The sequence below is a fragment of the Solanum lycopersicum genome, chromosome 1, assembly GCF_036512215.1.
Source record: "Solanum lycopersicum chromosome 1, SLM_r2.1".
Classification (NCBI taxonomy): domain Eukaryota; kingdom Viridiplantae; phylum Streptophyta; class Magnoliopsida; order Solanales; family Solanaceae; genus Solanum; species Solanum lycopersicum.
In genome coordinates this window covers 2,949,295-2,961,261 of record NC_090800.1, presented here as the reverse complement: position 1 = coordinate 2,961,261, position 11,967 = coordinate 2,949,295, and the positions used below count along the sequence as shown (strand labels likewise).

The 11,967-nt window shown below is 29.1% G+C and overlaps 1 protein-coding gene across 1 annotated transcript; it reads left to right on the top strand.

The window, feature by feature from the left end:
- Positions 1-6,687: 6,687 nt before the first annotated feature.
- Positions 6,688-11,967, top strand: LOC101264750 (nuclear transcription factor Y subunit A-1). Its single transcript, XM_004228468.5, has 6 exons — positions 6,688-6,841; positions 8,486-8,776; positions 9,482-9,603; positions 9,710-9,778; positions 10,542-10,706; positions 11,239-11,967. Exons 2-6 carry the CDS (start codon positions 8,527-8,529, stop codon positions 11,569-11,571), a joined length of 939 nt encoding a protein of 312 aa, XP_004228516.2. The 5' UTR covers positions 6,688-6,841; positions 8,486-8,526; the 3' UTR covers positions 11,572-11,967.

Below are 11,967 nucleotides of genomic sequence, written 5' to 3'. Positions count from 1 at the left end.
TAGTACTCTTACATGGAGAAGAAACATTTTCATCATTCTTCGATTGTTGTTGATTCTGTGTCGTGATTCTTGAACTTCTTGTTCTTCTTCCACTAGGAGAATAAGATGGATTCATCGTAGATTTCGCTTTAACTGTCAGTGTATATAACTCAAACAGAACTCAAAATTATTGAGTTTTTTTAGCTATATAGAGTTGGGACAAAGAAAAAAGCACTAAGCTAGAAGGAGAAAATGAGAATAGAAATGTTGGAGTAGGTTTATATTTATAGTATGATCAATTTGGGCTGCCTGCCCATTGCCCAAAGAAAAGGTCAAACTTAAACCTTTGTTTTATTTTTATTTTTTTCGCCGCTTCGTTTTTTTTCGTTTATTTTTACTTGTTTAGTGTTTGACGATCTTAGTTGATTGAATCAAGTGGTAAATTATCTTCTTGATTTTTAAACTGAATAAGTAAGAGTAGATGGAAAGAATAGTATTTTAGTTTTGATTCACTTTACCGTATTAAAGAAATATTAAATTATTTAAAAAAAGATATATACGTTCAATTTCATATTGATTTTCTCTCACTATAATTATTTTTGAATTATTCACGAATTTTGTTAAATTTGTGGAACTTGTCTTGTTCACAAGTTATATTAGTGGTACGTGACTTAAGTACAATATTCATTGTATTCATATACAAATCTGTGAATAATTGAACGAAATACGTAGAATGAATATATCATATAGTAAATATTTTTTTAGTTTTACGAAAGAACTTGTAAATAATCAGATACACACGTAAGTCTTGGCTTGATAAGACTTATATGTGTGTTTAGTTATTTACAAGTCTTTTACAAGACTAAAAAAATATTGTACTATTTGATATCTTCATTCTACGTATTTTGTTTAATCATTAATCAGACTTATCGAATTGATAAAATTTATCTTTATTTTTTTTTGAATATAAAAAATCTCACCACACTAGTAGGTTCATTTTTTCAATAAGGTTTTAAAACCCAAAAAAGTTTTTTTAAAAAAAAAATTAAAAATGACCAAAATATAAAGCCAAAATAAATAAATAAATAAATAAATAAACAAAAAGAGCATCAAAATTGTAATAGGGACAGTAACTGTTTTGGTCGGTCAATTTGGAAGAACATTTTAATATAATGTATTTTTTATATATAAATAAATAAATAAATAGAAAACTCACTTAGTTAGCCATTATAAAATTATTACATTTTTTAATTTATTTATTTATTAGGACACATTTGAGCTTAGGATACCCCATAGTTTAAGGCCAATCTTAATTAGTTAAGACCAATTTAGCAACAATATAGTATAATTCATAATTAATTTTTAGTATTTTTTTAATTGTGACACTCTGTTAGTTTTTATTACGCTAGAAAATCTTTCTTTTCGTAAATTGAAATTCGCGCATTGCAGATTTCAATTCTTGAGCGGAACAGTACTTTTAATAAATTTATTTTTATTTTTAATGGCTCAAACCTGAATTTTTTTATTAAGATCAGAGAAAGTTTGAATCGTTCCACCGTAATAAACAATGATTTATTTTTATTATGTTGACAAAGAACAAAATCTAGAAACATTAAGGTGGGTAAATTTTATATTTATATAATTTTATTAATTAAGTTAACTAGATATCATGTGATCATCCATTTGTTTACTAATATAATTTTTAATAGAACGTGATTTAAGCTTTGGATACCATTCATTAATTTAATAATAGAGTAAAAAAGACAAAAGAAAATTAATTTTTCATTAATTACAAAAATAAATATATTAGTACTTTAGGTGGTTCATTTTCTCAATTTTGAAAAAATCAAAGTCAAATTCAAAATCAAAGTCAACCAGTTATCAAAAATCAAAGTAAAAGTAAAAAGTCAAAGTCAACCATCTAAAATCAACTATAAATCAACCAAAGTAAAATTTTAAGATGAATTTCAAATATGAATGACTTTATACTCATAGCTTGTGAATTCAATTTTATGATCAAGTTTTGATTTAAGATAATTAGTTAATGTCAAATAATAATAATGGGAAAAAGGTCGGGAAAAGATCTGAAATATTTTTGAATTTTGATTGAAATTGTCATAACGATACCAAATTTTCGAAAGGACATTTTATCCCATGCACTATTTAAATAATGTGTTTTAAAGGTATATATGCGCCCACGTGGACATATAAAAAAATTGCATAATCATAGACAGTTATGTGTCCACGTTGACACATATATCTCGTTAAAATACACTTTTGAATAGTGCAGGAGGTAAAAAGGTCCTCCATAAAATTTAACAACGTAACAACAATTTCGATCAAATTTAAGTATTTTCCAGACTTTTTTCCTTTTTTTATAAGAGTCTTTTATTTATACAAATAAAAATTAAAAACTTTTAAAAAGTCATTTTCTTCTATTCATTTTATACATAGTTGATAATTTTTGTTACTATTAAAGCTCATTTACAATCTTCGTGTATGTATATATATAGAGAGAGAGATATTTTTGAATCCCTTAAACGCTAAGTTAGCAATTAAATATACTCAAATAATTCAGGGGATTCAAAATTCACTTTGAAATTCCATACTTAAATTTTAATTTTGGAACTTTTTTATTCGTCAAATTTTTTGAATGAAAATTTTATATCCGGCACGATATTAATTAAGAATTTTTTTTTAATGTTATTAAAGTGTAACGTTAAGACTTTAACAACCCACAATTCTTTCAATTTATTATATGTTGACACTTTATAATATAAATCTGACACATGGTTTTAATTTCATTATACATTGTGACGGCACAAATAAATATTGGTGGTTGCAATTACTATATTTTATCATTACTGCAATGTGATAAATGGGTTAAAATCATTATACTTTGTAACAACAAAAATAAATCCATTAATCATCTATTACTCAATTTTAATTTATTCGTCTGATTTTAATTTGATACAGAATTTTAATTAAAAGATAAGAATTTGTTTTGAACCTTGTAATGATAGAATGTATTAAAGCATTTTTTAAATTTTATGATCAATTTTTAATATATCATGCAAAAAGTTAAAACTAAGAATCGTTAAAAAAAATTTAAAAGAGATTAAAGTAAAGAAATAAGAACAAATTGAAATGGAACGAAAAAAAACTAGAGATAATTTATTATTTTATATTTTGATTGCTTTTATTATCAAGTATTAATTATGATCAATTCATTTTTCAAGGAGTGAAATAATTTATATTATAATTAAGAGTAATAAAGTTAAATTATTATCTTATTTATTATTTGATAAAGAATATGTCAAAGTTAAAAATGATCAAATTTATACGTATAATAACCATAATTAATCAATTTTCCCTCTTTTATTCTTTGGTTATAATCTTTATCTACCTTGAGAGGAAATTTCATTTTGTGAAAATCTACTAACAATAACAAAATTTTAATTTGATGGTAATTTAAATTTGAATAATAAAATATAAATGCGTAAACTTGAATATTTTGATACATGAAACTTTTTATTCTACTATAAAACACTTTTAATGATAAGGACAAATATGTTATTTCGAAACGTACAAAAAAAATAGATGAGGTCGATAAATAATAAAGTATAATAGGATCAAACATTATATTCATAAAGATTTATGATTAACCATTTACTAAATCAAATAAATGTAAGTTATAAATTCAAATTTGTTTGTATTTAATTATAACTATTTTGAAATTGTATAGAAAAAAAAAAGTAGGTAAGCTTTTATTTAGGTTATATTAATTCAAAGAGAGAGGTAAACCATCAATCATGTTGAATTCTTCACTTATTTTTATTATTATTAATTGATTTATTTGAGTAATTAATTAACATTTTAATAGTACTCATAACAATATGTTGATTACTACTAGCCTACTCAAATTATCCTAACACCTATACTTACAATATAGAATTAAAGTTACAAAATTGCATGTATAATTTTTGTGAATATGTAAGCAATATTAATTGTGTATCCTAATATCATGGTATCAATCTCACAAGTATTAAAAATCATAAATTGCAAGTAAAAGATGAAGAATATAAATTCTTTAAATTTATTCAAGACATTATGACATAATACATAAATATGTTATTTAATTTGGTTTCAGTTGATACTTATGTCTATCAACTTTGAATGTGCACAAATAAATATTTAAACTTGTATACAATTTAACAAGTAGACATACACGTCTTAAGTGGTATAATAGTATAATACACGTAGGACGACGCCTTATATAGGAAACAAAATTGTCATGTAGAATATCACGTAGAACGAATGTATTTATTTTATTTAATTTTATATAAATTTAAGTATTTATTTGTGTACAGTCAAAGTAAGAGGACATAGATATAAGTTGAAGTCGAGTTAAATACATATTTATGTATTATCCCTTTATTTAAATTATAGTTTAAACAAAAAGTAAGAACAAAGATAATAATGTTGAGTGAAAGAAAAAATCTCAAACTTAGGGTGTGTTTGGGTATGCATACTCAAAGTTTGAGATTTTATAATTCGTGAGTGTGTTGCTTCTTCGCCCGATATATAAGTTATATATCATATACATAATTATAAATCAAATTTATACTGATAAATTTAAAATAATTAGGATTATGTATCACCAGTAATATGCATCGTACATAAATTATGTTATAATGTTTTTGATAGAGGTGAACTAATGTGTCCAGATATTAAGAGAGCATAGGAAAAAAAAATAGATTTTTGCAATTTAGGGTTCCGAAATATCGAACCGACCCGGACTAAACTGATCAGAACGAAAACTTAAGGGGTCTAAATGGATTACCAAAACATTTTACAAGGGTTAAATGGATCAATCCATGGGTCCTACATTCCATCACATTATAATAGAATATTTTATAAAAAATAAATGATTTTTAATTTTTAATTTCTATTTTTGCTTTATAAAATATTGTTCTTCCTACCAATAGTGCAACGTGGCTGAGGAAACAACCGTTATTGGAGAACACGCGCGTGTGAGGAGTGACGGAATTAGAATTTTCGATAAAAGATTTATAATCGAAAGAAATAGACTTTGAACAGTTGAAAGGGGTTAGATATCTATTATATATATCTAAAATTTTATTTTAATTATATAAAAATAATATAATTTTTCATCGAAGGGTTTGGATGAACCCCCTAAAAATATGGTGACTCTGTCACGGGCCATGAGTACTTCCGTTTCAATTCACGTAACACATCGAATTTTGAGAATTTAACAAAATATTTTTCAATCATTATATTTTCAATTATTCTGTCTTACAATTTTTATATTATTCTCAAATATGTAAAGTTTCATTTTTAAAAAATTCAAAACTTTTATATCTGAATTAACCATTAAAATTTATGAGTTTGACTTGTTAAAATTTAAATAGTACCATATAAATCAGGATAGAAGAGTAATTTATTATCATTTAACTCAAAAATAACTTATTATTATTATTATTATTATTATTATAATTATTAAATGGTTGTCAGATCCGCTTCTCCTTAGTCAATTTAATTAATTCTGAAAATTAAATTCAAACTAGTTAAAATTTATAATAAAAGTAATACTAAGAAAAAATTAATATTGACACATAAATAATTTAAGAGTTAATATTCTATTGAATTCATACCATTTACACAAGAAAAGAGATCAAAAGTATTCTTTCAATTAATTGAAAAACTATGAGTTTTTAATAAAAATCACAATGATTAAAATTAATTATTAATAATCAAAAGAGTAAAAGTATATGTATTTTTTTCCTAAAAGAATGTTTTCTTTGATATCTGCAATAACAATCTTGTAGAATATCATATCAAATCGATTTTAAAAGTTATTTCTCTTTATAAATATGATATATGAATATGTGTCAATATAGAATATTAAAAGTACATTATTATTTGTGTTTTTTTTTATTTATATATATTTGTATGACTATCTAAATTACTACTCCTTGTTGTTTTCCTTTTATACCCTTCTTAAGAATTTTTTATTATTTTGTATATTTATGTCTTATGAAAACTTTTTAATTGATAATTTATGCATATTAAATAATTTTATTTAATACAATATTATGTTTGATTTAGTATTATTGAGTTTAGTGGAATTTATACTTTGATCTCTAGCTTTGTTCACATTAATGTTTATGGTTTTCAAGATTATTATTAAGCAAACAATAATACTTAATTTTGTCTTAAGATTTTAAAATAAATAAATAATTTATTTTTAAAATAACATAAATAATTCAAGATAAAGAAATTAAAGAAAATATAGTTGAATGTAAAAAACATCAATCATGTGGGTATAATATAGTATATACCGAATTATTATTTTATACATAAACTTTTTAAATTATAATTTTGATATTATGATATTTGATATGCTGTATAATACACATTATTATTCGGTATTTGGTATGATAATGTCTAATAATGATATATTTTGTAGTTTTAAAAATTGAATATCAAAATTACGATATTACATTTCAAATGTCGTATCGTATCAAATTATACCATATCGCCTATTGCTACTCAAAAAGATCGCACACAAAAAAAGTGTGACACAAAAATCATAGTATTAAACAAAATACTAGTGACTAATTTTATAACTCAAATTCGTAATTTACAAATAACGTAAAATTAATTTTATCGTTACTCCGAAAATTTGATTATCATTTTTATTCCAAAAATAAATTTGTGATAAAACAAATTAATTTTCTTTTCCTCTTTCATTTTTTCCCCAAAATCTTTTATGTTCTTCTTCACCAATCACTAGTCACTGTTCACTCTACTCTCTCTTCTGCCTCTTCCCTTTCACCTGGTAAGTTTTTTTCTTCTTTCAATTCTCAATTTTCAGCTCCTTCATGTACAATTATCTGTGTTTTTGGATTATGGGGTTTTCAGTTTTTTTTTTTTTGAAATTGATCAATTCTGTGAATTTTTAGTCCAATTCTTGATTGTTCAATGGATTAACAATCTGGAGATACCCTTTTCTCTGTTTGGGATGGTGAACACACCATCTTCATTGGAAAATTAAAATATTGGTTGATTTGGTGTAGTTTTGATTTCGAAAGTTGATGTGAATCCTGATGTTTATGTTAATTGTATGGAATGAGATTCGTTTTTTTTTTTTGGTAATTATTTGGTGGGTTGATTTTATGAGTAAAGATGTTTTTTTGAGCGGTGTGGTGGGTTGAGGTGTTTCTTTTTATTGGAATTACTGTGAATTCAGAGGGAAAATGTCACTTCTTAAGTTTTTTTTTTAATGGGGATGGATTGAAGTCTGATAAGTTTTCCCCTAATTTTAGTAATAGGGGCATATGGTTTGTACTGTGAACTGGAGTATATCTTTAAAGTTCCTTTTTTTTGTGGTGGTGGCAGGGGTGGAGTTAGGGTAAGGTATCACAAGGGTCGAAAGATTACACTACATATACAAAATCAAAATTATTTTTTTGTGTATATGTGTAGGTGTTGTTGAGCCCTTTTTGCTTCTTCGTATGTTTTACTTCTTTACATTTTGAATCCCGTTAGTCATTGTCCTGGTTCTACGTTAGTCATAATCCTGTTTCGTCACTGAATGGTGGTGGTGTAGTGGATGATGGGGGTATGCATTTAAGTTGCTATAGCTTTTAGGTCTTGAGGCACAAGATATGAGGTAAACAGTGGAAAAGAAATCATAGAAAATGGGAAAAAGTGATTTTATACTTTGAATTTATCCTTCCTAGTTTTTTTAAAGGTCTTGGGGGAACTAGATATGAGGAAAACAGTTGCAGAAATGGGGGAAAATGGTTCTATACTTTGAGTCTATCCTTCCTAGCTCTGTTTTGTTTTTCATATATAGTTTATCTTTGGTGTAAATCTAGTTAAAAAGTAAAACTGTCTTCTTGCATGTACTATAACTTGTTTATGGAGTAAGGAAACTCCAGTATAATGACATATCTATGAAGTGTTATAATGTTACTAAAAGAGATTACTTCGTCCCTTAAAGCTAAGCGATGAGATGATAAGTTATCACTTCATAGGTGAAGCAATGTAGTATAGAGAAGTTTGTGCTTCAAAAAAGCAGAGGACAAAGTGATAACAATGAGAAAAATCTCAACTTTGAGAAGTTAGTTTTATATAGGCATTATGTGTATTTGATGCTGAAATCAGTTATTTTAATTGCAAGTTGTACTAAATTCATAGACGGTTGATTTCTGGCTTTCTTGTTCTTCACGATTAGAAATGAAAGGTTCAGGACAATTGCCTTTGGAAAAAGGAATTAAAAAAAGACACAAACATGTTGTTCAAGTCGAAGTAAATGTTATGATTGTTAAATATTAGTCTTGTTCATCTCATGCATCCTCATTACAGTTTCAGATCCTTTTGGTAGGATATGAAACCTTATAGCAATGTGCTTCTGGAATAATTGTAGATTCCTTAAACTTGATTAACTGAGTTGCTTTGCTTTCTGTCTATCTGCCAGAACATTGTACGAAGAACTAAACTTACTAGAACTAGAGAAGCATGCAATCAGAGTCCAAAAGTGCAAATTGTGGGGAAGCCAGAACTTATAATGTTCCTAATTCCACTTTAGAACCTTGGTGGAATACTGCTGGTAATAATCCTGTTTCTCTTGGACTGATGCGGGGAAGTCCATCAGATTCACCATCACCCGAACAAGCTGTGGATGGCCGATCACAGTCTGATGGTGGATCCAACGAGGAAGCTGATGATACTCCTGAAAAATCACAAAGTACCATACCTAAGCATTCAGGTATCTCTACTATTTTTTTTTCCTAGTAAATAAATTTTATTGATAGCTAAATATAGTCAAGCTGTACGCTAGTGCTGAACTTTAAAAAGTGAGAGGCCCTCCTGTACAAAAACAACAAGGGCAGACTCCCCTATACAAAGTTACTCCTGTAGTGAGCTATAAAGTCGGTCAGCCGTATTTCATCAAATGTATCCTGTAAATTGCATGAAACTGCCAGTAGGCCTAAATACCTATATTTGAGGGTAGTTATTCTTTCCACCAAAACACCATGCGTTCCTCTATTCAATCTAAAGAGGTGCTAAAGATAAAGCAGTATGGTCATTGACAGAGTGATTTGACCTGTTTTTCTTCATTAGTCTCTTTCTGACAAGTACTCTACTTCTTTTTTCAACTAATAATATATGAATATTTGTTACGGTTGTGTTGAATAATATTGGTTTGGATGGAGCAATATGATCAGTGAGGATTCATATAACCAATCCTGATTTGCTTGAGCTTGAGGCATAGTTGTTATGGACTGGAATTCTGTCATGATGCTTCATTTGCCTAGTTACTTTCTTCTTTTAAATCTTTTCCATAAAGAGGAAAGAAGGTGACATATTATTGACGCGGGAAGTGCTGTGGTAGAGATGGGAAACAATATATATCTTTTATGATGTTAATGGCTATAAATTACTTAAGTAATGCTCTGCATTCTTGGTTCAGAGTTAGATGGGAGTTATGTGCAAGTAGATCAGAATTTACAGCCAATGGCATCTGCCATACCTCCAAAGGGTGATGGGTGCATAACACAACCCCCACAGTTTGAACTTGTTGCGCACTCCATGGTGAGTATGTTTGACTCTATGGGTTTTGAGAAGTTTGATTTGCTTGTTGGGTTATCTCACTTTTTTTCCTTTCTGATTTTGATGTTATTCTGTAATTGGCATGCAGGCATGTGCTCCAAATCTGTATGTTGACCCATACTATGGTGGAATACTGGCACCTTTTGGTCAGCCTATGGTATGCGTGTGGTTTGAATTCATAACTTTCATTTTTCCTGTTTTTCCCCCATCACTTTTTTTAAGATCTGATGTGTTGAGAGGAAAATTTTACTTTTCTGCCAATTTATACTATTGAATACCTCTGGAACTGAGTGTATTATGTCGTTAGGGATATCTAAACATAGAAAGCTGCTTCATGGTGGTTGTTTGATATATCTTTGGCAGGTGGTTAAACGTAGTCTTTGTATGTGTTGGCTTAACCCTGATATCTTCTTGTAGTTAGCTTTAGTTTAGAGACACTCACTTTCTCTGTATTGCCAACTTCCAGGTGACTTGCTAATTATCCTTCTTGCAATCATACATGTTACAACATTATTGTTCAATTTGGGATGAGTTCTTTCTTCTTTCAATTGAATTAGAATCAGTGGCGTCCAGTGCGCATGTCCCTTTCATTTAAATCATTGATTAGATTTCATAGGACAGCTAGTATAAATAGTACTCCGGATGCAGCTTCTTTTGTTTGTCTTTTAAATGAGCTCTTTTCTGTTTTTTCTATTTCGACTAACAAATAGATACAATCAGTTCCAGAAAGATCTCTTTGCTTGATATGCCTAGGACTCTAGGAAGTAGGAAACCACCTTGAAAAACATCGCCACTGAAGAAAAATCCATCATTAAAAAAAATACAAAAAAAAATTCCATTATAACATAGTTATGCCTGGGGCTGGTTGGTGGCTGAGCACAAGATTTTTTAAGATCTTGACTGAAGGTGGTGCTATACAGGTCCCTCCTCATGTACTTGATATGCATCATCCGAGGATGCCTTTGCCTCATGAAATGGCTCAAGAGCCTGTTTATGTCAATGCCAAGCAGTATCATGGTATTTTGCGGCGAAGAGAGTCACGTGCGAAAGCAGAACTTGAAAAGAAGCTGATAAAAGTGAGAAAGGTTAGTATATGCCTCATCCACTGGGCTGCTTGTTGGGTGTTCTTTTCTCCTGTTATCTAAAGAATGCATGATGCACCTTTTTAGCAGCATATTTTTGTTACATGTGCCTGGCTGTTCTGGAGATATTCCGTTGTCCCGGATTGGAGATGTACCCACTCTTTGGCTGAGCTCACTTTTCTTTAAAAAAAATTAAACTGTTAAAGAATTTTATGTTACTTAAGTAGGAGGAAATGAAAGGTAAAATCTGATATTACTTTTATCTGTGTAGAACACGGTCAATTCACCTTTTTAAACTGATCCGTCAAATACACCACTCATAAGTATAATTTGGTGAAAGGAGTTCCTTATGCCAATGTTTGGGCTATTAATAACCAATATCAGTTTCTCCACTGCTATATTTTTATTGTGAAGTCACAGGATTGGCTGACATGATTTTGCACGAATGTTATGCTGATGATATGCAACATATGCTCGGTTTATTCTGCTTACTCATCCTCAGTTGTTGATACTTTCTGTCTTCCTCGTAATACAGCCATATCTTCACGAGTCGAGACATCAGCATGCCTTGAAAAGGGCAAGAGCTTCTGGAGGGCGTTTTGCAAAAAAGTCAGATGCTGGTACTTCAAAGGGAGATGGTTCTGGTTCTGCTGTTCCTTTGCAGTCTGTGCATTCATCAGGTTCTGAACCTTTACTGTCCAATGCTGCTGATGTTCCAGAGTGGCACAAGGATAGAAGTTTGGCTGAGCATCAGAATTCTTACTCGAATGGTAATGGTTATGGAAAACAAATCAGCTTTCAGGAATCGAAATATCAGGCTCAGTCTGCTCAGGTAGGGGAAGGAGGTTCTTCCGGCCAGCGATGGTAGAAACATCACATAACACCTTTTAGTACCTCTGGTCCAAGCCTGGTGGCAATTCATCCTTGGCTTTTTATTTCAATGTTATGGAAAAGAGGGGTCATGCGCCTAGTAGATTCGATTCTTCCTTTCTGTACATAAAAAAAGGACTAGGACTAGAGTTGAAAAGGAAGAATTCAGTGAGCATATGGCTAGCTGTTTAGTCTAAACTGTAAAGTTCTAGGTATGAAAAGTTGTAGGTAGATCATATACTTGTCAAACATTTCCTTTGTATTGCTGTATTTTAGGATCTTGATTCTGTGAAACTTCGAATTTGTCGTTTAATTCGATGACAGTGGTTGTAATGTCCTATTTCTTGTGAATTTGTTGATCCAAGTACAACACATTGTGACGAAATTCGTACAA